Consider the following 27,087-nt stretch of genomic DNA (forward strand, 5'->3'; position numbering starts at 1 on the left):
AGAAATGGACATGGCATGTTTAATTATTTCACTTTTAAATCTATTATAGTTAGTTATTTTATTCTTTTTTGTGCACGATGGAGACTAGGAACAATCAAAAAGAAAACAAAGAGTAGAGAGAGGATTAACAGCAGCTGTACAAAGGAGAAAGATGAGGATGAATCATTTGAGAAGGATGAGAAAGGATGGAGCATAATATAGTAGAACATACTGATAAAAGAATGGGGAAAACAAAACCACTAAAAAAAAGTTAAAATGGAAGACGGACTGTAGCAGTGTGACGGAAGACGGGGAAGATTTGGAGGAAAAGACATGTGGAAAGAGGGGGATAAAAAATTGTTAGGTGGAAAGGATGGACAGAGGATACAGAGGAAGGAGTGAAGAATACGTTTAGACGGCAGAAGGTGAAAGTTGTGAAGCCAAAAGTAACAGAATAAAAGAGGAGGAGCATGCAGGAAAAAAACCAGGAAGACATGATGGATTTGTAGGAAGGAGAGAGAGATAACCACAAAGAACCGAAGATGTAAGAGCAGCGGGAGGAGGAGAGCTGACAAAAGAGGGCAAAAGATCAGGGCAAAAGAAAAAAAGACAAGGACATAAATTATACCCACATACACTGAACTAACCATCAGTCTTTTCATCCCAAATGTATAAATTATCATCCTGCTACTGTCCTACACTCATCCATTATCATTACAGCTTTGTGGCGTTCACACCACAGCTTGCAGGCAGCAGGGCAGAAACTGTCCCACTCACACATGTGGGTGGCAGGTTGTTGCTTTCTGTTACAGCTTTCATTCCTGTCGCTGAGGTACCAGCTGGCTTCTCTGCCAATCAGCAGGACGACACTCAGAGACACACGAGCTGTCAATATCACTTCTCAGCTCCATCTCTACTCTTTTTCTCTCTGCGTGTTCCTTTTCTTTTCTCAGTTATCTGCTCCCCAGCATGCAGCGTTTCTTTAATTAACTCCTTAATCAAAGACACTGCTTCAGAGTCACAGTTTCAGAGCCTGTGAGACGGAAACAAGAGGAAGAAAACAACCACGGTCTTCCCCTCCCCCTTTTCTACTCTTTGCCTCCACTCGTCTGTCTGTATCCTCTGCAGCATTTGTCCCAGGTCTGAGACGAGCCAAAAACTGTTTAATGTGCAAGGTGAACTTTACCTACGCGGCCTGAATCCTAATCACCTCAATGCTTACTACAAAAAATATCCTCTGAAGCCTCCTCACCACGGTTACTTTAAATCAAGGGTGAACCAAAAGAGCCACGCGAGTCATGTGAGCAGTCACTCAGTCAGTCCCTGGCTGTCGCATTAGAGGGCAGATTGGCACTTGAGGAAGCTAATGGAATCGGTCGTCACTCAACTGGAGTGGAATACCTGCAGTCTCCTGCTAATGATGTCTGCAGGAGAAGCAGAGAGTGCTTTTACTGTAAGGGACGATTCACAGTTACTCTGGTCCGTCTGTTGGATCAGGTCCATTTATGATGTCATTCTCCGGCTGGGTCTGTTAAACAGCAGATAAGCTGACTGGACTTTTTATCGCAGTGACCAACGACAACAAGCGTGCATATCCAATCGATTCAGAGCAGATCAGACAAAGCTGGATCCAAATAAAGGAAATGCACATCATCTCTGCTGTAGGTTGAGTCTTTTTAGGGATGCAAAGAGACATCACACTGCTTTCCTTTCATGCTTACTGGAAAACCATAGCTGCTAGTCTCAAAATAAACTTCTGGCACACAAAAAGCTTTTTACAGCTGTCAGGGTCACAGTAAACTATCTACTGTATCTCACTTTCACCCTGTCAACATAACTCTGAATCTTTTGTCTTTAATAAAAGGCTCTCAGAGAAACAAATACATGGCCGTCCGAGCAGGATGACTAATGCTCTCAATTCAAGGAGGTTTCTAAAAATAAGAGAACAAAAACCCTGAAGTGCAGGAGTGACCCCGCTGGTTTGAAAAGATCTCTCCATGAGAAAAAAGTAAACAGCAATTCACAAAATATGAATGTAATCTGAAAACAGCAGCAACAGTTGTTCATGAAATATTTTCTTCACCTAGCCTTTTATTATTCACACATTCAGAGAAAAGCAGCTTCTTATTGCCAAACATGCTTAATGCATGAGGTGGGAAGCTCAAATGTTGTCTCTATCTTTACTGTCATGTATGACATGTAAAGACTGCACAAACAAGCCACTGTTATTGATGAGAAGCGACACAGACAAATGAAACTGAAAACCGAGCGCAGCATCAGGCTGTGTTTGGAGTACAACAAATAAACAGTGGAGCTTTTAGAGAAACTGTGAACAGTTAATGAAACACTGTAAGCTTTAACATCTGGCTTTACCTCAGACTGATATCAAAGATAAACATTAATATCTAGAACAAATACAAACCATTCTTATCATATGAGTGTTTCTGAAATGTAGATTAGCTACATGATACATGGCTGGATGCTAATGTTAGTTGTGTTTGGACAGAAGACGATGAGCTATTTGTTTTAACACTTGATATGGGACCATGTTGGTCTGGATTTTCATTATCTGTGTTTAAGATAATCAAAGTTTAATGAAACAGAACATACATAACATAACTTATGAAAGAAATACAGAAAGTTAACTTTGGCTTTTTAACTTTGATCACTTATTTGGACAGATGAGAAAAAAGAAACATTCCTAAAGCAACACAACCTCAGCTGTGTTTTGTCGTTCTTCTCCTTGATGGAAAAAATATGAAATGCCCTCCAAAAGCAAAGATTTGATGCGCAGAAATCGATTGTTCATGTCTATGGGACGGATTGTATCTGAACTCTGAGGGCAGATGTTATTAAAAGCCAAGGCCTACAGAGAGCACATGTGTACTTCTCTCATGTTTCAATATCTCACTCTGACAAACCTCCAATAAATCTGCTCCATCACGGTTCAGCTGACAGAACTTTAGGGTCTGTATGTAAACTGTATGAGGGACTCTGCAAAGCTATTTCTGATATCACTTGAGTGGTACTACACCTTGATGAAGATGGAAGGGGCAACAATCACTGCATTCAAGGAGAAGAATGTCTTTAGAAAAAAAAAACACTACAAACTATTTATTAGACAATGTTTCTTCTCATATCAGGTCATTAATGACATTTTGTTGTGTTGAACTGCTGTATGTTAAGCAGCTGTTACAGGAAGTGTCTGATTCATGGTGAGTGTGTTATGATTTGGGTTTTTGTTAGTGTGTGCACTTTTGTTGTTTGCTTTCCCTGTTCGTCTTCTCCTCCTGTGTGCTCCCCTTCCCCTTGATTACAATTTGTTTCAGCTGCACAACCAGGTGTCACTCATTCCACGTCTCGTCAACTCCTCCTCTTAAGCCGGCTCTCCACATGCAGCCGGCGCCAGAGTATTGTCAACCCTCCGTGGTATCAAACCTCTAAATCAGGCTTCCGTGTACTTTGATGTTCCTCGTGATTTACTTGTACTTACCCTCTTCGTGTTCTCTCCTCGTCAGCTCCCAGTCCAGACCTACCTGCCCCTTCGTGTCCTGTCGTCTCATCGTGTTCACTTGGATTTCACCTCACGCGTGCTGGATTAGGGTTTTTTGAGAGTCACTTGGATTATTGTCTACACTACGCACCTGAGCTTGGACTCTTGCTCATTATTGTCACCAGTGTCACTTTCCCTATTTATAATAAATTGTTGTTGTTACCTGATCCTTGGTCTCGCGCTTGGGTTCTATTCTGGTTCCGTAACAGAATACTCTGGCCAACATGGACCCAGCGGACCAGGATTCAGAGGTTAGTGTTAGCTCCCTTCAGTTCGCTCTCTCCTCTCAAGGAGCCATGCTCGGGCAGCATGACCAGGCTCTGCGCAATATGGTCGAGTCACTGCAGGTGATATCGACAAGCCTCAGTCGTGTTGAAGCGCAGCTAAACCCCGCTCAACCGACTGTTACTAACCCTGTTGTTCCCTCTCCCAGTCAGGCCCAGCCTCGTGAACCGTTCGTCCCTGCCCCAGAGAGATACGACGGAAAGTTGGGTGATTGTAGAGCTTTTTTATTTCAGTGTGCACTTGTTTTTGAGACTCAGCCACTCACTTACGGCCACGATCGTTCCAAGATAGCTTATGTTCTCGGGTTGCTATCGGGCAGAGCTAGGGCGTGGGGAACAGCCTTCTGGCACAACCCGCTAACTAGTCACGTCAATTACAAAGGTTTTTTCGAAGATATGATTTCTGTTTTCGATCATCCCGTTGCTAGCAGAGATACTGGGGATCAGCTGCTCAGCCTTCGCCAGGGTTCACTAAGCGTTGCGGAGTATTCCATTGATTTTCGCACATTAGCAGCAGAAGTAGGCTGGGATGATCAGGCCTTGCAGGCGATTTTTTCAAAGGGGTTAAACGGAGCAGTTAAGGATTGTTTGGTGGGCCGTCCTGAAACTAATAACTTACAGGAATTAATAACTCTGGCTATCAAGATCGATAACCGCATCCGCGATAGGGAACGAGAGGAGCCCAGTAAAACCCCTGTTAAACCCTTTTTGCTTCCTGACACTAGTTTTACTCTGAGAGATAGTTCTCGTTCAGTTGTTACACCAGAGGTCCCTATGCAGTTGGGACGCAGCCGGCTAACTCCGGCCGAGAGAGACCGTCGCTTCAAACATAGATTGTGTATCTATTGTGGTGAAGGGGGACACCGCTTGATTAACTGTCCGGTTCGGTTAAACTAGGCCACTCACCAGTTTCAGCCGGGGTTCTGGTGAGTAGCGCAACTGTTCTTAATTCTCCCCGTAAACGGGTAAATTTGGAAGCTACCCTGTTAATTAACAATAAACCACTGTCATTGTTAGCTCTTGTTGATTCAGGTTCAGACGCTAACTTTATTGACTGCGAGTTCGTTCGTGAAGCCGGTATTCAGGTTCTCCCCGTTTCCCAGACACTAAGAGTTGATGGTTTAAATGGCCAGTCGCTAGCTCAAGTTGTGAGTGAAACCCCCCCGCTATCGTTGCTGTTAGCAGGTAATCACAGGGAGAGTTTAGCTTTCCACATTATGCCCTCATCTCATGCCCCCATCGTCTTAGGCCTCCCGTGGTTGCAGCTCCATAACCCACAGATTGATTGGTCCAAGGGTAAAATTACAAGCTGGAGTGAGTACTGTCATGCTAAATGCCTTACTTCAGCATCACCCTCATGTAAGACTCTTGGTGGTACTAAGTTTCCGGAACCCCCCGACTTATCTTCAGTGCCCTCAGTTTACCATCATCTAGGAGAGGTGTTTAGTAAGGAGAGGGCTCTCACCCTTCCTCCTCACAGGCCTTACGACTGTTCAGTTGACTTACTGCCGGGTGCCCCGTTTCCAACCAGTCGCCTGTATAATCTGTCAGGTCCTGAGAGAGAGGCCATGGAGAGCTACATAACAGAGTCCCTCAATTCAGGATTTATTCGTCCCTCGTCTTCTCCACTCGGAGCTGGTTTCTTCTTTGTCGATAAGAAGGATAAGACTCTCCGACCATGCATTGACTTTCGAGGCCTGAACAATATAACAGTGAAAAACAAATATCCCTTACCTCTCATCAGCTCAGCTTTTGAACCGCTTCAAGGCGCCACCATCTTCACCAAACTGGATCTCCGTAACGCCTATCATCTGGTTCGTATTAAGGAGGGGGACGAGTGGAAGACAGCGTTCAACTCTCCTCTAGGACATTTCGAATATCTCGTAATGCCGTTTGGTTTAACCAATGCTCCTGCGGTGTTCCAAGCCCTTATCAATGACGTATTGAGAGACTTTTTGAACCACTCTGTGTTTGTTTATTTAGACGACATTTTGATTTTTTCTCGTTCACTGGAGGAACACATTGGTCATGTGCAGAAGGTTCTGCAAAGACTATTAATGAACAAACTCTTCGTGAAAGCTGAGAAGTGCGAATTTCATACCCCCTCAGTCTCTTTTCTAGGATACATTCTGGAGAGTGGTCAGGTTAGACCAGATCCTGCAAAGATCGAAGCTGTCATGGAGTGGGAGACACCAACTTCTCGCAAGCAGCTGCAGAGATTCTTGGGCTTCGCTAACTTTTATAGACGTTTCATCCGGAACTACAGCCAGGTTGTAGCCCCCCTCACAAGACTAACCTCTCTCTCTGAACCTTTCCTGTGGTCTCCTGCTGCACAGGAGGCGTTTGCTGACCTAAAGAGAAGGTTTTCTTCAGCACCTATCTTGGTGCAACCAGACATCCAGAGACAATTCATCGTGGAAGTGGACGCGTCAGACATTGGAGTGGGGGCAGTTCTCTCTCAGAGGTCTTCCTGTGACCAGAAACTACATCCGTGCGCCTTCTTCTCCCGCAAACTATCACCGGCTGAGAGGAACTACGACGTGGGAAATCGGGAGTTGTTGGCAGTGAAGTTAGCCTTGGAGGAGTGGCGGCACTGGCTAGAGGGTGCTGAAACACCATTTGTGGTCTGGTCCGATCACAAGAACCTCTCCTACATCCAGACAGCCAAGAGGTTGAATTCTCGTCAAGCCCGGTGGGCGTTGTTTTTTACCAGATTCCATTTTACGGTCACCTACCGACCTGGGAGTAAGAACATAAAACCAGATGCATTATCAAGACAGTTTGATAGAGACAAGGAAACACAAAAAACTATTGACACGATTCTTCCCTCATCCTGCCTGGTGGCTTCGGTGACATGGGAGATCGAGTCAGCTGTCCGTAATGCCTTGAGGGATCACCCCGACCCCGGTGGGGGCCCAGATAACTGCTTGTTCGTTCCTGTTATTGTCCGTTCTCAGGTTCTTCAGTGGGGACATTCATCCAAGATAGCCTGTCATCCGGGTGTTTCTCGGACAACGGACCTGCTCAAAAGACATTTCTGGTGGCCATCCATGAACAGGGACATTAAAGACTATGTGTTGGCTTGTTCTGTGTGTGCCCGGGGCAAGGCGTCACATCGGCCGCCGGCGGGTCTGCTTCATCCCCTCCCTGTTCCGGGTAGACCATGGTCTCACATTGCGTTGGACTTCATCACCGGTTTACCCCCCTCAGAAGGTAATACTGTCATACTTACCATTGTTGACCGTTTTTCTAAATCTGCTCATTTTGTTGCACTCCCTAAATTACCCTCTGCTTCCGAGACCGCTGAACTGCTCACAGTTCATGTCTTTCGGTTGCACGGTATTCCCTCTGACATTGTCTCCGATCGAGGTCCCCAGTTTACATCACAAGTCTGGAGGGCGTTCTGTCAGGCACTGGGAGCTACGGTGAGCCTCTCTTCAGGATACCACCCACAGTCCAACGGCCAGACTGAGAGGGCTAATCAGGACGTAGAGGCTATGCTCCGTTGTGTTTGCGCCCAGAGACCAGATAAATGGAGCCAGCATCTGTCATGGGTTGAATACGCCCACAACTCCCACACATCCTCGGCCACAGGTATGGCACCGTTTCAAGTTTCTCTTGGTTACTTACCCCCGTTATTTCCCAGTCAAGAACAAGACATTAACGTTCCCTCCGTCCAAAGTCACCTGCGACGGTTACGCAGGACCTGGAGGGAGACACGAGCCGCATTGTTGAGGACTAGGGAACGGAATCGTAGGTTGGCTGATCGCCACAGGGTTCCAGCACCTACCTACACGCCAGGCCAAAGGGTCTGGTTGAACTCTAAAGACATTCCCCTTAGCGTTTCCTCTAAGAAGTTGGCCCCCCGGTTCATTGGTCCCTATGAGGTCTTGGAGATAGTGAATCCCTCAGCGGTACGTCTCAGACTTCCTCCTGCACTCAGGATCCACCCCACATTCCATGTGTCACAACTAAAACCGGTTAACACCAGTGAGTTTAGCCCTCCGGCCGTCACCCCTCCACCCCCCCGACTCATCGATGGCCATCCGGCCTTTACGGTTAACAAGGTGATGGACGTTCGCCGCAGGGGGCGTGGTTTTCAATTTCTTGTTGACTGGGTTGGTTATGGTCCAGAGGAAAGAAGCTGGATATCTAGAACTCTGATTTTAGATCACTCAGTAATTCGTGACTTTTATCGGGACAATCCGGGAAAGCCGGGTGGACCGCCAGGAGGCGGTCGTTGAGGGGGGGGTACTGTTATGATTTGGGTTTTTGTTAGTGTGTGCACTTTTGTTGTTTGCTTTCCCTGTTCGTCTTCTCCTCCTGTGTGCTCCCCTTCCCCTTGATTACAATTTGTTTCAGCTGCACAACCAGGTGTCACTCATTCCACGTCTCGTCAACTCCTCCTCTTAAGCCGGCTCTCCACATGCAGCCGGCGCCAGAGTATTGTCAACCCTCCGTGGTATCAAACCTCTAAATCAGGCTTCCGTGTACTTTGATGTTCCTCGTGATTTACTTGTACTTACCCTCTTCGTGTTCTCTCCTCGTCAGCTCCCAGTCCAGACCTACCTGCCCCTTCGTGTCCTGTCGTCTCATCGTGTTCACTTGGATTTCACCTCACGCGTGCTGGATTAGGGTTTTTTGAGAGTCACTTGGATTATTGTCTACACTACGCACCTGAGCTTGGACTCTTGCTCATTATTGTCACCAGTGTCACTTTCCCTATTTATAATAAATTGTTGTTGTTACCTGATCCTTGGTCTCGCGCTTGGGTTCTATTCTGGTTCCGTAACAGAGTGTCTTCCTTTATAAGAGATGTTCGTGATAAAGTTGTCTTTATCTTCCTTCTTCTTACATTATTTATTTATTTTTTTAAAGATTTATTTTTGGCGTTTTTATGCCTTTATTATAGAGGGAGGAAAGTTTATAGAGTCGGAAAGGGGGAGAGAGTGGGGAGAGACATGCGGGAAATGGGCCACAGGCCTGACGCGAACCCGGGCCACCCGCGCGCGAGGACTGAGCCTCAATACGTGGGATCGCGCGCACTGCCGCTGCGCCACCGGCGACCCTTCTTCTTACATTTTAACATGTAAATGTGAAATGGTCCTCTTAGTTAGAAGTGAACATTTACTGCTCATCTATTCAGACAGAATCAATCTTGTCTCTCGAGGGAAAGAATTGTGTGAAACCTACATCACCCACATCAATCACACCAAGTGGACTTAACGCTCCTTCAACTATGTCGTCTAACTTCCCACGTGCTAAGCAGCCGGAGCTGTTGCTCTAAATGTCAAATATCAATTACTTTAACCCTGTGGTGAGAATAATTGAATGTAAACCTATTGACTAAAGTAGACTCCTGAATCGCTCACAATTGCGATGGTTACACGAGTTCAAGAGCACCACTTCTTTGTTGGTTTGGATACAAGCTGAACGAGAACAGTTTGAATGTTCAGTTAGTTTATCTCATTTATCTCAGATGATTACTCATTAATGGTTTATCAAATTAAAACTGTGGGACGCTGATAGCCTAGCAGTTGTGTTGCGTGCCTCGTGTACAGAGGCAACAGGTTAGAATCTGACCTTTGCCCTTTGCTGTATGTCAGCCCCGACTCTCACATCCCAACGTTTACTGTCTCTCTTCAGCTGTCCTCTCTGGTCAAGACAGAAATACCATCGCGCCATAAAAAAAATAAATAGGTGGAAATATGGAAACACATTTTTCTGCCATTTTTTTTTTTAAGAGAAAAATGAAATTCCAACGTCTACAAAAACACTCAACAATGTGACATGTTGCAGGTTATTATTGAAGTTGTTTCCAGGTGGACCCCTTGTCTGGTTTGATGGATTTCATTTCCACGTGATCAATAAGAAAAATGAGTTTAGTGACAAGACGTCAACAGATATGAAGCTGCTACATGAAATGGATAAACCCTTCTAGAAGCTGCTGTTTAATGAAACACACAGTGAACTATTTCTCCTTGTGTGTTCCTTATGTTTGCAATACAACCACCATGGTGTAATATTCGTCCAAACCTAAATTAAAGTCTTTGCAGCTTTGTGGTAATGTCTTCATGTGAGCTGAATTCAGATGTGTGTTGTGTGTTTATCATATTATTCAGGCTGGTGGATTTCATTCAGCCATTTTTACATGGTTCAGTTTTTCTCTGATATAGCTCCAACTCTGCTCGTCTTTAAAGCCATGGGAATCCTTTTTTTTTAAACTGTACTGTTCGTTAAACCTTTTAAAAAAAGTAGAGTGTCAAATGAGTATGAAGCCACTGCTAAACACAAGAAGTCTTAGAGTGAAACTCTTCTTGTTTGCCTGATTGTTGTTCAAAGTAGATTTGTATCTTGGTGATAAAAGCATCTTACGGATTCAGAGTGATAACTTTCACTTTTGAGTCAGAGCAGTTTTTACTCTTAAGAAGTTTATCTTTAAACACCCTGAGCTTTCAGTATCAGCTCGGTGAGTGGGATTACTTTTTGTGCTTGCACAGTTATTTCTGTTATTATATTACACTACAATTAATAAGTTGGCTTTCTATTGGGCATTCAATCTCCAGAAACTAATTTAAACGAATCCCTGGCTTATTAGGTTTGTGAGATAAAAATAAAAAATCCCCTTGTTACTTGCTGTAAAATATTTGTCATTCCCTGAACAACATTCATTTGTACTAGATCACGGCCCAAATGGGATCAGGGCAGTATCAATGACAGAGAATTGCTTTTTCTGACCTTAATTAATTAGCTTATCGGTCTGCTTGGCCTTTGGGCTGCAATTACAGGATGGAAGGAAAGCACAGGAGAGAGATATTTGGAAGGACAGACGATGTGACCGCTGGGATCATTAAATCTACAGGCAGAGACGAGAGGGTGCAGAAAATAAGAGCACCGACCTCTTAGCATGTTTAAGCAACACAATCAACAGCAGATAATTCAAAGACAGGGTAATATATATGCTGCTGATATGTTGACATAGTGTGAGTCTTGCAGTGGCAGGAGGGGGGGACTCTAACAGAGGCTGTGAGGCTCACATGGAGCAGCAGCAGGACTGTGAATTATCACCTCCCTCCCTGCTGCCGAGCCCTAAAGCCCTGCTGCTACATATCTTTCCCTCTTAATGGCCCATCTCTCCCCTCTGTGTGTGTGTGTGTGTGTGTGTGTGTGTGTATGTGTGTGTGTGTGTGTGTGTGTGTGTGTGTGTGTATACGTGTGTGTCTCTCTCCCTCTCTCTCTCATGCACACACACAAAGGCACAAACTCATGCATACAGAGCAGCTCCCAGTCCGTGTACATGTACTTGATGTACATGTGCCTTGATCATTCGGAGCTTGGACTCAGTGCCTCTCACAATAAAAAATATAATGTAACCCCTTTATGTAAAAACAAAACAAAAAAAGACAAAAAAAAAACCCCTTGGTATTCTTCTTAGTGATTTTTGGAGCTGTTAGGGAAACTTACCACATTAACAATGAAATACACAAAGTGAACAAAAGGTTGAATTGAGGTCAAACAGACAAGGTCTAAAAAGAAATATTCTTCAATGTAAGGCACCACATGGTAATGACAAAATACAACGGTAGCAGTCATCATCGCAGCGTCCGTGGGTTCAAATGTGACCTCGGCCCTTTGCTGCATGTCACCCCACACTCTCTCATCCAAACATTTCCTCTCTCTTCAGCTGTCCTATCCAATAAAGAAAAGAAGGTCCACAACTATATATGTATATATGTATATATATATATATATATATATATATATATATATATATATATATAAAATGTCTTTCTAAAAAGACAATGAACCTACAAAGTAATAGACATGTTGAAAAAGCATATACTACATGGAGTGAATTACTTTAGTGTTGCCAATAGAACTTTAACTTTTCTTCTTAGTGTCCAGTAGGGGGCGACAAAACCGGTTGTAAAAAATATATATAGATTTTATGTCAGCTGATGACAAAATAAAAAGTTGATCTGTTACCTCAGTAAATATTTTTCTAATACGTTTATGATTTCAATGATTTGTTTTAGAACCAAGTCAACACAGCATGAAGTGAATAATAGCCCTCATAAGAATCTTTATGCATACAGATGGTAAAACAAGCACAGATATTAACACACGTCTTAATATGTACCTAAAGCATTTACACACCATGACTCTCACTGCCTTTGCCACAGAGATCAGAAGACCCCATATTACAACATGTGTTGTTTTTCAAGGTCAGTCTAAAGGACATAGGTTTTAAATTGATACACAGCTTGGTTCGAACAGCATGACACAAGACCAACAATATAAAGGTTGACACTGTAATAACAGGTCTGGATCAGAATCACTCCAGTGACCATGAGCCGATGATAGAGGGGCGTTTAGGGCAGTGAAGCAAGGGGAGAAGCTCGCTCTATCTATCTATCTATCTATCTATCTATCTATCTATCTATCTATCTATCTATCTATCTATCTATCTATCTATCCTAATGTATTTAATCCATCCATCCATCCATCCAGTGGGAGTTGCAGGGTAAGTCATGATTCAACATAATAGGAGTGAGTAAGTGGTATAATAACAATCCTTTCACAATACAGCAGTTCAGGGATAAATTATATATTGCCACACAGTCATGTAATGATACATGATGATATCTGATTAACGACACAATACTAAAATGTATTCACTGTAATCTGGAGTCTGTTTCACCTCTTATCATGCTTCTTTTCTGTACGACGTCATTCAGCTGTCTTCTTTTTGTCTCTGTCTTTTTGTAAGTCTTTTATTAGTTAATTTACCAACCTATCCACCTACCTAACAACCTATCCATCATATTTAATGAAACTAAGAGATAGGTAGAGCTCCCCCCACATTTAGAGATTTTTAATGACCTGTCAGTCTGATGTCTGCCAGCTGATGACACTTTTTATGTGAGGGTTTGCTTTAAAAGCTGAGTGGATTGAACAGTGTCATACGAAGGTTACTGATCCCATCGATGGAGAGCAGAGCTAAAACGGCTAAAAGAGATATTTTTCATTTTATAATAATAGAGGGATGGATTGAGCTGGTTGGCATTTTTATTAATCAGAGTATTTCTTAACTTAATGGTCAGTATTAGAGTTAGAGTTAGTACAATGACTTTAAAAAAAAAGAAGAGGGGGCAGCAGTAGTTTGGGACTTGGGTTGGGAAGCAGAGGGTCGCCGGTTCAAATCCCAGTGAGGACCAAAATATGGAAGTTGGTCTGGTTGCTGGATAGGTACCAAACCACCTCTCTGCCGAGAAGCCCTTGAGCAAGGCTCCAAACCCCCACCAGGGGGCGCTTCCAGTGGGGGCAGCCACCACGTTCTGACATCTCTTCATTAATTCATGTCCCGAGGTCCTGCTTGTGCATGTGTCTGATTCAGGCCTGTGTGTGTGAGAAGCAAGTAGAGTTATGTTCTATATACTACATCTGCATTTCTGACCCTACTCTGCAATAAATTCTCTTCTTCAGTATGTGTGTTTTTTTTCCACAACACTGTGCTCTGATCCTGTCCCGCATCAACAGGAGCTGTTTGGCATTTCTCGCTGTTCTTTCAGTTTTTTCATCAGACTTATTTCTCTGAAACATGCAGCACACAAGGAAATAGGAAGTTTTCCCATACAGTAAATGCTTGGAGAGGATGAAAGCAACCAAGTGGTCATAAATTATCCCTGCAGATCACCGGAGGCTGCGGAAAAAGCACACATTTTCTTTCAAATACAACAGTGTGTAATACTGCTTGTAATACAGGCCTGACATCCTCTGATGAAATTATTCATTTGCAGTTGGAGCTGCGATGCTTTTACGAACACCACTGATATTGTGTTGTTGTTGGGTGTGTAATTTAAATGTTAATGGAGGGACTTGTTGAGGCCATCTTCATCTGCAAAATATAACAGCTTTTCTTACATTGCTCCAACCTGACTGCACTTCTCATTCACAGAGATGTTGTGTGGTATCACACAGCAATATACCAGCATTTTCTTCTTCAGAGGTTGAGCTGTTAAGTTGTATGAACTTCCTGGTGTGCTGAGCAGAGAGATTTGGTAGCCTGCATGTCATAGGTTTACTTGAACATCTTTAGGGACTTGCAGATTTTTATACTCTTTCGTTCAGTTACTGTTGCTCCGACAATCAATCTTCATTTCTTCATCCTTAAAGGGCACCGCTGACAAAAAAAGGGCAGGTAATCTTGGCCACTGCTGTGCACATTGACACTGTGCTGTAGAGCAACAGGTTAGGACAAAAGACTATACATTACTTTTAAAACCTCACTGGAGCCGAGTCTGCAGTAAATGCCAGGAAATACGTCTCATATCCATTGTCGCTCTAAATTCCCTCTCAAAGATGGAGCAGTACATTACATCCCTCCTGTCAGTTGAAGACTGTCCATCAGGGCTTCCATAATGAAAAGTGAGCTTTCCGTCTCTGCGTCTTCTCCTCAATCTCGCTCCCTTTCTCTTTCTTCCGGCAGCCGCTGTCTCTTGCAACTCTCCATTCCGAATATTTCTCCTTTCACACACACTCTCTTACTCTGCAAAGTCACAGTCAAAGTCAGCAGTAATGGCAGTGGAAGCACTGTGTATGAGGAGTGCACTAAGGACAGCTCCATGGTATAGGGAAATAATGCAAGGGCAGTTTTGCTGGTAGGGTGCAGTTGATTGTCTGGTGGCATTATCAATGTCAAGACAAGGGATGCATAGTAAGTGTCACTTCAACGTTGTCATCAGCCTCAAATACATTTTTTAACCAATATGGTTGGCTGATACAATGTTTAATTTATGCAAAGGGACAAGACATTAAAATATAATTGAATTATATCCTCCAACACAACAGGGGGCAGTATGGACCTTTAAACCTAGAAAGAAAGATAAATTCAGTCCTAATGTACAAGGAGACCAAAGCTGAGGTCTTAGAGTCTCTGACTGTTAGCATTATGAAAAGCACACAATCTTTTGTCAACATCTGCATGAAAGCCAACACAACATACGATCTGCATTATAATATTTTAATTAAAAATATATATATATATATATAAACAACCTCCATGGTCTTTGCATATAAGGTAGATAAAATCATGTGTGTCTATCAGTACCTCAATCAGCAATCAGCCAAAATGAGATTGAAAACATATTGCATAGCATGCAATATGTAGAGAAAGTTAGTCAGATTAATGTTTATCAGTTGATCACCAAAGTCCAAAACACTGGCTGTTCAGATTGTTTCTGATTGTACAGTCTGCTGATAGACAGATGCCAAACACTGCTGATCACAGTCTTTATTCTTAAAAGCCTCTAACACACCCAAAGTAGCTCCTGAAATGTAAATGACAACACTAGTGCATTCACTCTCACAGCAGTGCTGCAGGAGCACGATAAACAAGGCTGGGACATCATCTCATCTTTGAATCTCAGAGTCCAACCTGACATCATGTTTAGTTATAACCCTCCAAACATTCTACTTTCAAACATTTAAAGAGAGAGAAAAGCAGCCCTAAAAACTACAAACATAGATATTTTGATTGCACTCCAACCGTTACAATGCTGAATCAATATATATTATTTTTTTCTGCAATCACAACATTAACAATCATTGAGCCTTTATTACTTTTCCTTAAAAGTGTGACATGAGACTGACCTTAAAGTTTTCACTGACACCACTTTAAAACCAACGTCCTACGTGTTGGCCACACACACGCACGCACGCACACACACGCATACACACACACAAAGAGGAAATGAGTGCTTGTAAATCTTACCTTTCCTGCTGCAGAGGCTCCTTTGTCCAACGAGAAGCTACAGAGAAACATATGAAGAGGGAGGATGAATCACACAGGAACGGTCTTCACACATGCACACACATCCACTTGTTCACTAACCGAATGCACAAACATACTCACACAGATTTGACTTCTTTCTGTGCATTCTGTCTCTCTTTTAATGGTTGAGGGATTGGTGGGCTCTTAGTTACATTGACACACACACATGATTATCATTTAAGAATAAGTATGAAGTCTAAAGATATTGAATAAGGAGCTTTAGTTTTACTTTAAGCTATCTACCATCTCTGTTCTGTAGTGTTTCTCCTTCTGAAGGCTGGTAATCCTGCTTTTAATAAATAATTCACATTGTGATTGAGTCACAAATATGTGTGAAAATTCAAAACCTACATGGATATTGTTATTTTACATGGAGATACTAGCAGTGTAGCCAAACACAAATGTTAGGCTGCAATTCACAGATATGGCGGAGATGGCTGCACAGAGAGGTTTATATTTTTAAAGAATACATAAAAGTTCTCTGCTCTCCCAGTCAAGCTTTTCATTAAGTTTCAAATGCATCTCACAAACACACATACATGCTCTCTCTCTTTGTCTCTGCAAACATCCCAGGAAGTGTTTGAAATGTGCTTCATTTTTTCAAACTGAAAAGACTTCACATCCTTAAGTGCTCAAGAAGGAAAAGTGACAACTCAAAGCTCGGATTTCCATTCTACGAATCAAGAAAAGTATCAAGTGAAAACTGCAGAGACCAAAACACTGCAGTCCCACCCGCAAAACACATCAGACTCAACATAATGAGGGTTTAAATGAAGACCTTTCTTGAGATTCAATTTCAATTAGCCTTGTGGACTTTTTAGACCAACGCATCCATTCATTATATCTCCACAGTGTTTTCTAAATGGCTGCTCTTTGGTCCTGACTGATAATTGACAGTCATGACATATCCGCCCAAATGTTCAACTCACTTGGCTGCTCGTTGTCTGTCTGAAACTCTGTTATTTGTATTGCTGCTTGTTTTGTCCAGGACACTCTTAAAAAAGAGATTTTTAATCTCAATGACTTTCACTTCTTGGTTACATAAAGGTGAAATAAAAAAAATGGAATGTCATTTAATATGAGCAGGTTTTCAGCTCTCACATATATTGCAATGTCTACATAAAAAAATTTAACACCTGTAAAAAATATTGACTTATTTATGTAACTTTACTGAAATGAATGGCAGTCCTACATCTAGAAATACCTTTGCAGCAGTTTAAGTTATGACTAAAGTCCTTGCTAAGATTTCAAAAAGTGACACAAATTGTTAAATACTGTATAAAGAGAAACTACAGGCTGAAAAAGTGACATGGTCTTTCTCAGAAACATTGCACAACAATAAAAAATCAAAACCTTACAGTAGACCAGAAACTAATCTTTAATTTAAATACAGAATACTGTCTATAGGCCCCTTTGTTTTTGAAGAATCAGAGAGGCCTTACACATTATGAGTTCTTGCACTGTTGGGTTGTGTGATATTGACTTGGTTAGAAAAGTGTTCTGGCCCTTCCATCAGACTTTAATTTGGTTGTCGGGGATCTCCTTTGTTTCGGGTCATGAGCTGCAGAGTAATAGCTCAGGTGTAGCATTTTGACAGAGGCTTTGGCATTTTTCCCACAGAGCCTCGCTATTCACTCTTCAAAAACACGCGAAAAAGAATTGTGGCATCTAAAAGATGGTCTGCAAACAAGAGATGGCTAAAGACTGTGACATTTGAAGTCTCAGAAGACAGATCATGTGTTTCTTTATTATCTCTGTTCAGTCTTTTTTCCTGCTACAGTATTAAGTTTCTTGCCTGAACAAACCAACATCATGAAGTTCATATTCTGTGCAATACATTTAAAAAAATGTAAAGGGGGAGAATTATTGATCTGTTTTGATTATATAAAAGCTAAGAATTAGGGTCTATGTGAGTTGACAGGTGATGGGCACAATGTAAATGTTTACCAAGAGGCTTAAGTCCAGCCTTACCTTCAACTTTTTGCCTATGAGTCAGCATTTTACAGTACGGTGTCTATCATTCAACTTCAAATCCTCTCTTTGATGGGTGATGTCCCTCACAACACTAAGTCCATGTTTTACGTATTTTTTCCACAATAAATTGAGTAAAACCACGAGAAAATCAGAGTAACAGTATTTTTTAGTGTTTGTATGAGAGGTCTTGAACCAGACCAGCACTCACCTTGCCACACTGCTGTTGGCCGAGCTCTCACCGATCTGTGAGCTGGCAATCCACTTGGTCTCGCCCACCACAGTCCTGGCATGCGGCAGACGGCCCACGTCTTTCACCGTCATCATCAGGTGCCGCGATGACTTCAGGACCCTGACGGCCTCATCGTGCGGGATGCTTAGGAAGCTGCGTCCGTTCACCTCCAGGATCTGGTCGCCCACCTGTTTGGAGGGAGCAATACAGAGAGGGGCGGCGGAAGGGACTGAGCGAGGTGGCAAGGGTGGACCAGGCAGAGGCTGTCACATGCAAAGGTTCAAGTTCAAGGTGAAAGACGAAAGGTTACATAACAGATGGAGGTGGTGGAGGTGTGTAAAATGTTAAATGGATCTTGGTGAGATAATAAGGTTGTAGGTTACTTTCTAAAGGTTGTGATTTTATGCGGTTGGACAGCAAACAGAGATAATTACACAAAGAGCGAAGTTTTCTCTGCTCGCTGACAGGATCAAGACCAGCTCTCTTTAATATGTAATTGAAAAGGTCTTCAGGTAATTTCACATTCTATCAAAGAGCTGAGCCTGGAGGCAGCAGGAGAAAGACAGGTGGTACAGTGTAAGGTGCTGTCTGCTATAATGAGCTGATGTATTGTAGCCTCACCCTTGAGGTCAGCTCTCCTAGATGTGCAGGTGAAAGTATCATTACTGATTAATGAAGCACTATTTCAACCACAAAATGAGCTTTCCCATATATACCACCTTTATATCTGCTATGCTTGCTTTCATCACACAGGTATAAATCATGTTGTTGACACACTGTAGACAATGGGGCTCCATCTCCCTACATTTTACAAAATAGAAGCCAGCAGCCGCTGACTTATTTCACTGATGGTGTCCTGTGGAGCAAAGACATGCATAGTAAGGAACCTGCTAGTGGGACCCGTGGGATTGATTCCACACCTTTTTAAGCTGACCAGCGCACAGATGAAATTTACTGATGGAACGGCAAAGATCCCTCAGGTCAGTATAGTCTGCAGGACATATTCCTGTGTCAGTTTGAAGCAGCACTCGCACTTATGGGTCGTTCAATGACTCGTGTTTGTACTTAATACGACACGTTCCTTATCCACTCTAATAAAAGGGTAAAGAGAGCCGTCAGTCACATCTGCTCTTCTTAACATCGAATAACTAATTAAAACTAAACTTCTCAGGACAGTGAACACAAATCAGAATGACAAGAACTAACTTTGATGACAGAAAATATTTGTTGTTAAAGTTTGTAAATTATTCTTTTGTTGACATGAAGAAGGCGGGCTTTATGACCGACTGTTGGACATGGATCATTTCAAATAGTGCCTTTTAGGGTAAAACACAAAGATAAGCAGCCGTTGCAGTTTTTTTTTTGATTATCAAAAAACCTTATACATACACTTAAATTCACATGAGACTTTGACTGTATATTGAAAGTGACAGTATGGGAGTCGCAGGTCAGACACAGTGGTCATTTTAGTCCTTTTAGACAAGAAAGTCAGACATTGTGCTACAGCCTCTCTCTGACTCTAACTGTATCTGACAGCCTAACACTTTCATAAATGACTCATTTAGGACACACTTTGCCACTCCCCCTTTGTAAAACACCACACACTCGCCGATCTCAGAAATGACTTTGGCTGGCATTTAGGCTTAATGTAGTCTTTAGCATTTTAAACAGTCCCTAAATGTCACTTTTGTCTCTTTGTTTTAATATCTTTTTACTCTGCTCAGCCATCCAAACCTTGCGATTCTTTCATAATCTGTCAGAGCAGCAGCCAATTCAAGCTAGACGTTTCAGTTTATTGGGTGTCTTCCAACAACCTGAGATAACCCGATTCTATTCTCCAGAAAAGCCTCTAACTGTATCAGATCCTTCAACAAAACAATTTGTATTAATCATATTAAGTGAGGCCACTTGATTTCAAATGCAAAGGGACACATAATCAAGACAGTAGTTACAAATGACATCAAACAATCACTTCTAACAAGCACTGTGTTGGTGAGAGCACACAAGGCTGCCAACGCAAACTCCTCTTACAAGCATTTAGTCAAAGCGACAGGCTGAGCTCAACCCTCAGGGATGAGAGACAGATTTTTTAAAACAGATTACAAGCTGTTTATTCCAGCTGTTTGCATTACAAGACGGCACGAAATAGCTTCTTATGGAGTGTTGAAAGTATTTGACAACCCCGGAGCTGAGCTTATTGTGAGCTCAGTGGCGTTTATCTCAGTTTCACTTTGATTTGTCACAGCTTGAGAGAAAACCGACTGTGTGGAATGTACACAAAGAAGCAGACACACATCATGGCAACATTTAAATTCTTTACGTTAGTATCTGTGTCACCTGAAGAAAAAAAATGGCAGCTTGATTACAGAAATGTATTCAATGTTATTTGAATATGTTTAAAAAAAGCTTTTACTGCAGGCTACACAGCACAGGCTCTGCTTAATTATCCTTATCAAAGGTATACATTTTTAAGGCTAATACATCCACCATATTTGCTAATCTAGAACACAATTATGGCTATAGTGATTGTGATGCACACAAGGAGGCGGTACAGAACACTAACAAGTGAAGAAGTCTTTATGTGTTCATGGTGTGCGTGGCAGATCGACAAAAAGGAGACTAACTTCTTTTTAGTAAAATAAATCTCTCACGTGCACTATTCTTACTTTTGCAGCAAAAAAAACACATTTTTCAAAACTTAACAAACAAAGATCTCATTAGAAAATCTAACTAACAACAGATTTTCTGTAATTCGCAACCTTTAATGCGTTGTTCCAAATGTTTTTTTTTTCTAATGACAGACATGTAGACAGGAGAAGATACTGCTCGCCACTGGCAAAGACGAGAATGGAGCAAAGATTCCTGTAACTTTATTTGGAGGGAAGGGAAAAGTGTCCTTTGAGAATAATCGGGCTGCAGGACTTGTTAAGAGTGAGACTGTACAAATGTCACATTCGGGCGGAGCAAAAGCTTCACTGCACTCTAAAGTGCAACATATTGTATGTTTTACCATGACATTTTTAGTCTAAATCCACAAAACATTTACAATAAATAAACTCACTATCAATGGTTTAAGAACTACTTTGTAATCAAAATCCCCAAATGCAATGTGTCAAACTTTATAAAGACGGTTTCTGTCAGTGCGCTCTATGAAGTAATCCACTGACTGTCTTTAGTGTGAGGACGAGTGGGTGAGTGAACAAGGGGGAGATTTTTGAAAGCCTATGGGACACTGTCAAAACGAAGCATCAAACACTGTACCAGACACCTGACTGCAGAGATGGTAAAAGGCGTGTGCAAAAAATGGAACATTTGGAGAAACAGTAAAAAAAGAACCTGCCTCAAATTTCCCCATGACCTTTGAGTGTCTTTTAGCAAGAAAAAGACATGCTGGGTAACAGGGACAAGAACCTTAATGTCCTTTAGGGCCTCATATAACGTCTGAAAGCCGACCAAGGCAGCTCATAGAACCTTTCCATCAATATTACTTTGCTTGAAGTCATCTGCCAGAAAAAATATGAGAAACTGCCAGAATTCAGGTCTAGTAGAAACTTGACCCAATAATATAGACTTACCGTGCTGCCAAAGGTGCATATTGAAGAATGATCTATAGTTGGAGATTTAACCGTTTGAAAAATGTCCACATACTGTATTTAAGTATATTGGTTATTGCCGTGTCCCACAAAAGGATGACATATGGTAACAACATGTCGACTAAGTAGTCACAGTACTAGAAGCACAGGCCTTAATGATCAAATGGTATTGTGCACGCTGAGTCACTTCCACACTGTCAAGAGACACTTGAAAAGAACAGAGCCATCATTAATGTTATTAGTAACACTTGAGCTTTTTCCACGACGATGAGTCCAAATGTCTGCTGTGAAAAATCCCTGTTAGAGAGACGAAACAAGGTCTGTGATCTGAACTCCAGCTGTTGTTGCAGTTATATTCCAAAGACACAATCCTGTTAATGTCTTTGTTTGGGCATTCTGTTGGCTGCCCTGCTCGGTGCATGTTAATTAAAAAATACAGTCTTTGAGAATAGATTCCGTGTTAAAAAAAACACATCAGATTTATAGTTAATGTTCTCTTACATATTCTCCCCCCAGACACATACAGCATTTTCTGGTCAAAGTTGAGCCACTTGATTGTGCTGCTGCCTCTCCAATAATTATCGACTTTCCTTTTCTCTCTCCGTCTCCTCTTATTGTTCTGCCCCCCCCTCCTCTTCCTCATTATACTTCTATTTCAGAGTAGATGGACCCTGTCCTGTGTCGCAAGCACTTCACTTTTCGTGATCAATGTCTGCTTCACACCAGTGGCGCCGCCACGGCGCTGCATTCTGGGCAATTAAACCACAACCATCGGCAATGATGTTTACGATTAAAGAACTAATCAATGCAGCCCTTTTATAATAGCCTAACACATTCTTCATAAAGGGATGGAAAAAAACTAATGCTGCACAGTGCAGTTCGATTGACCACACTTAAATGCCACACACGTCTGCACACTAAAAACCGCCCTGAAACTTTCAACAATAAATCCAAACTTTTCTAAAACGATTGCCCCTGCGGCTCTGAACACAAGCGCGCACGTGACTGAGGGAAGGCAGAGGAATGTGAAACTTTCAAGTTTTATAGCAACTCCAAGTACGAACAGATGAAGTAGACGTGAACAAGCTGCTTTTCATGTAGTGACATCATAGGGCTGTGTCGGCGTTTAGACAGCTGTGGCAGAGAAACATGACTAGCAGAACCTGATGCATTTATAAAGCTGGCATGTTTAATCATCAAAATGGAGTTTGAAGGACAAGGCTGGGAATGATCTGTAATGAAGAAGCGTGGAGATTCGATGCCCTTATATTATTTCCACAGCAGATCTAATGTCTACAGTGAAGCTTATTTTACAGAGTAACAAACTTACTTCTTATGCATCACTGAGCCAGATACTTTGACAAATCAATCAAAGTGAACTTTTCTATTCAAAGCCATTGCATTACTGGCAACAAGAGAGTGCCTTTCATTCCTCAGAGGGCAGATTAATGTATTCAGCTGTGATACATAATATGCAATAATACCACTTATTTACTTCTAACCTCTCCAACGTGACTTAGGAAAAAGATTCAGACAAAAAAACTACAGAACCATATAAAAATGCCTTCTCTCTCCCCGCTCTGTTTATGACGGTTAATTTGTAAGGCAGCAAAGACTTTTTCACTCGTCGACAGTTTGAAATGCAAATGAAAATGTATCACTTGGTAAGTGGTGAGTGAGGAATTATAACCCCTCTGTGCTTCTGCTCAAACTAATTGCTTCCCACCAAAGATCTTCTTTGTTCTGCTCTCTTTATTTCTTGATGCTTTTACCAGACACATTTCTGAACATGGTGGACACGTGTTTTATTTGTCCTTAAGAGAAGTGCATCAACTATAAGACTTTAAAAAAAACAATCCAGCCAGACAACAAGTGTGTGTTAGATCAGTCCACTTTAAACTTACAGATGCTTGATCAGAAATGTAATTGCTGCTTTAAACAGACCTGCCCAAAAACATTGTTGGGCCCCTGAGAAACAGTGCATGGACCCTCTGCAGATACTATTTAAAAATATGAGTGCATGTGCATTGGATCAGTAGCGATAGCCTCCTGCTGACGTTTGCATTCTGGATCTGACCAGCATTTGGAGCTGACTGAAAAAAGATTGTGAAGTTATTGTTCAAATGCCCTGGCCTCCTTTATTTTCTGCCATCCTTATTTTGTGCAGGTCCTCTTACGGTTTTACAAAATCTGACATGATTGGTCTAATCTTAACTTCTATAGGAACTTCAACATCACAAATAAGAACGTTAACTATTTCAAAAAAGGGAAGGAAGAGGGGTTCTTACATTTTCAAATAGGAAACTAGAAACATCATATGTTGTGTTAATAAGAATGTAAGTACTAAATTGTGTTATTGTTGTTTTAATGTAGGATGGATTATGATTCTGCAAAACCCTCACAGGCCACAGAAAGCTTTTCCTGTTTTCCCCCTTTACAGACGGCCTTGGCTTTGAATGTGCTCTATTTAATTGGACTAAACATAGAAAGCATACACATCAGCACTGATGAATCACAGGAAAGTCCCAAAGTAATCTTACATGTAGAAGTTAATAAGACAATATTCAAGCCACCCTTTCAAGTGGTTTTAGATGTTTTCCTGTCAGTGTGATGGTAAGTTATGCAGTCTGATATATCCTAGAATTTAAATAAAAAACAATACTTATCGGAGAAAATATCATGACACAAAACAAAGTGGCATTCTTGGAATTGAGCGTCTCCACTCAATAGAATTCAGTCTTCTGTGACTTCATGCTTTATAAGTTCCAATAACCTGCAGCATATTCTGAAACTGCCTAAAGGTGTTGGGAATGTTTATAGAAAGTGTTAAAACAACTCAATCAGCTGGTTGAATCTCATAAAGCACACTATAATGAAGACAGGCAACGCTTTAAGTACATTAAACGTCAGATGGATGGGAGGCAGAAAACAGCAGAGAAATAAACACATTTACAACATTTTATATCAGCTTGAAAAAGTGCTGCAGATCAGTGATGGGAGACAAAAGAGGCGTGCAGACAGACCATTACACTACCAATGAATTTCATGACTGAAGCCTTTTTATCAGGACTATAGTCAAAGATTCCCGTGACATTATCAGAGCTGTGTGATGAACAGCCGAGGTCAGGCAGCTCTGGGCTGAATGGTGGCCGACACACAGAGGGGAGATGGCAGATAAATTGTCAGCTCTAGATCCCTGATCCCTGAAGCTACACTAAGAGTAGGGAAGGAGTTTCATCTGCTTCTCAAATGCTTTTTTACACTTTGATGCTTCCTCTTCTCCAGCTCTCTTTCAAGTTAGTGTGTTTGTACGTGTGTGTGTGTGTGTGTGTGTGTGTGTGTGTGTGTGTGTGTGTGTGTGTTTGTATATGTGTGCCCTGCTGGTCAGACATGTAACACTGAATAGAAATACATCCAGATTATTCAGCACAGCAGACTGCAGTTTAGATTCATTTTGAGTGACTGTATCGCGAGCTGAACAGTAATCTCTTGTTAAACACTTACAACAAATTAAGTGTCAACATAAGTCAATAACTCAACCTCCAACCCCTTTGCTCTGATCTTTATCATATGACCCTATGCTTTTTTTAACAGGCTGAAATGGTTTTACATCATTATAATTATTTATCAATTGTACTGGACTTAGAAGGGCACAGATAGAAAAAAATGACAAAACATTTTCTTCATTGCGTCAAATATGAAAAACTCTCTCCATTATTTCTAAACTCCAAAAGTTAGCGTGTTTGCAGGACACTCCATGTCCCATCAGCTCACATGGTACGAGGTTTATGTGTCATTTTTAAATGTTTACGAAAAGGGAGCTCCTAAAGGCAGCTCCTAAATTCAGGCTTAAATCTATCAAACATTTCTGCACATAGAAAGTGTCAAAGAGTTAACTTCCCCATATTTTAAAACCATTGAGGTATAGTGAAGATCTGGGCAGCTGTAACACTAATCGACCACATGAGAACAGACATTTTAGGTATTTAACTTAGCTTTCAAATACTGGAGAAACCCTGCTTTCTGCTCTGACTAATTGATTCTAAGAACTTTTTAGCTGGAAGCCAGGGAAACCAGTCTTAAGGGCGACAACATAAAAGATTGTGCTTTAAGCCACATCAAGGAAAACACACTATGAAAAACTCCAAATGTCAGAGAAAGAACTTATGCAGATAAAGAATATTCACATTTAAATTGAAGCCCTTTTGACATCTAGGATTCACATAATTGCTCCTTTTTTTAACTGCATATAAACTAATCTACATATCGGCTTCTCTGGTAGTCTGACACTGCAGGTACGCTCTTAGACGAAGCTTGAAAAAGGTGCCAAAGAGGGGACTTGTTCCATTTTCTGCATGCATCCTCCTTTGAAAACAAATGCTATACATTGAGAGAGCAGGTATCCATCATCTAATTTGTTACCCGGTTTGATGGAAAAAAGCTATCTCAGGTTTCATCTTAGAAGTCAAGGTGTCTTCATGGACCTGCTAATCAGCCAATCAGGGCTCACTTCATGTCTGAGTACAGTCTGTGTTTTGGGTTTTATTTCAAAGGTGACATTATGCTCCTTTATCACATTCAGGGACAGCTTCACATTACAAATATGTGTCTCTGATGTGGCTCTAGAGATCTCATCCTAATTCACACCAGCGTTTAGAGCTGTTTAATCAACCAAGAGATCTTTTTTTTTTTCTGTGAAGAAGTGAGAAAAGTGTGTGGGCTGTCTGTCTGTAATCTCTGCCTCTCGTTCTTCAGCTCCCCTGATGTCTCTCCATCGCCTGTGTGTCTTGGCAGAGGGAGGAGAACTACAGAGAGATTAGATATCGACTCTGTCCGACTGCTTCTACCTTTGTCTTCTTAAATGGGTAAAGCTTGTAACAGATTAGAGAGTGTAAATGAACTGTAGTTTGCTCAGAAACACGGAGGGAGCCAAAGTGCAGGAAACACATTTATCTCTCGTCTGAGACCTTCAGTGGGAATAATTAAAATTTAATTATGCCTCTTTGCTTCTTAACTTTGCTTTGTAGAACTCCTTGCAGCTTTTAACAAGTCTTTTTTGGATTTATTTTTGAACGCAAGCAGTCTTCATTTTAATAATGAAAGATATTCTCCTCGTGCTATCCTTTCTGTCTCTTATAGTTTTTGTCCTTCAGATTCATTCATCCAATTTCACTCCCTAACCTTCCACTCCTCCTCCTCACATATATATCCTCATATATGTCTTTTTCCTACTCCAACTTTTGTTCCGGCGATTTATTTCTTCTCTTCTGTCCACTGCAGTCATTTACTACAGAACACTAACATCAGCCACGGCAGTAACGTTTCCTCTGAAAGGTCATGGAGTGTTTGTGTCCCACCCGACTTAACAGCAGACTTTGGGCACATCGTACAGAGGTTCAGTTTGATCTGAAACGGCATAAATTAGAGAGGAAGCTGAAATGGATAGTTTCCTGGTGCACAGAGGCACAGGCGGGATCTGCAGGTTATGATGCTGTTTTTAAAAAGGTCACCACATTTCTCACACTAAAGCACACACTCCAGAGAGAGTGAGATCACGGTCACCCTCTGAGGTCGCAGCTTTCAAAAACCATTTTTCTCCTTCATGTTTTTCTGTAGAACATCTCCTGACATGTAGAGACATA

The 27,087-nt window shown here is 41.7% G+C and overlaps 1 protein-coding gene across 2 annotated transcripts in view; it reads right to left on the minus strand.

Moving 5' to 3' along the window:
* Positions 1 to 27,087, minus strand: part of whrna (whirlin a) — a 130,870-nt gene that overhangs the window by 17,887 nt on the left and 85,896 nt on the right. For both annotated transcript variants that reach the window (XM_079364196.1, XM_079364197.1), the window contains 2 exons: positions 17,832 to 18,040; positions 15,590 to 15,626 (listed from right to left, as the gene is read on the minus strand). In XM_079364196.1, the coding sequence (XP_079220322.1) occupies positions 15,590 to 15,626; positions 17,832 to 18,040 (246 nt within the window). The remainder of the gene's footprint in view (positions 1 to 15,589; positions 15,627 to 17,831; positions 18,041 to 27,087) is intronic.

Source organism: Symphodus melops (genome assembly GCF_947650265.1).
Source record: "Symphodus melops genome assembly, chromosome: 16".
Taxonomy (NCBI): Eukaryota; Metazoa; Chordata; class Actinopteri; order Labriformes; family Labridae; genus Symphodus; species Symphodus melops.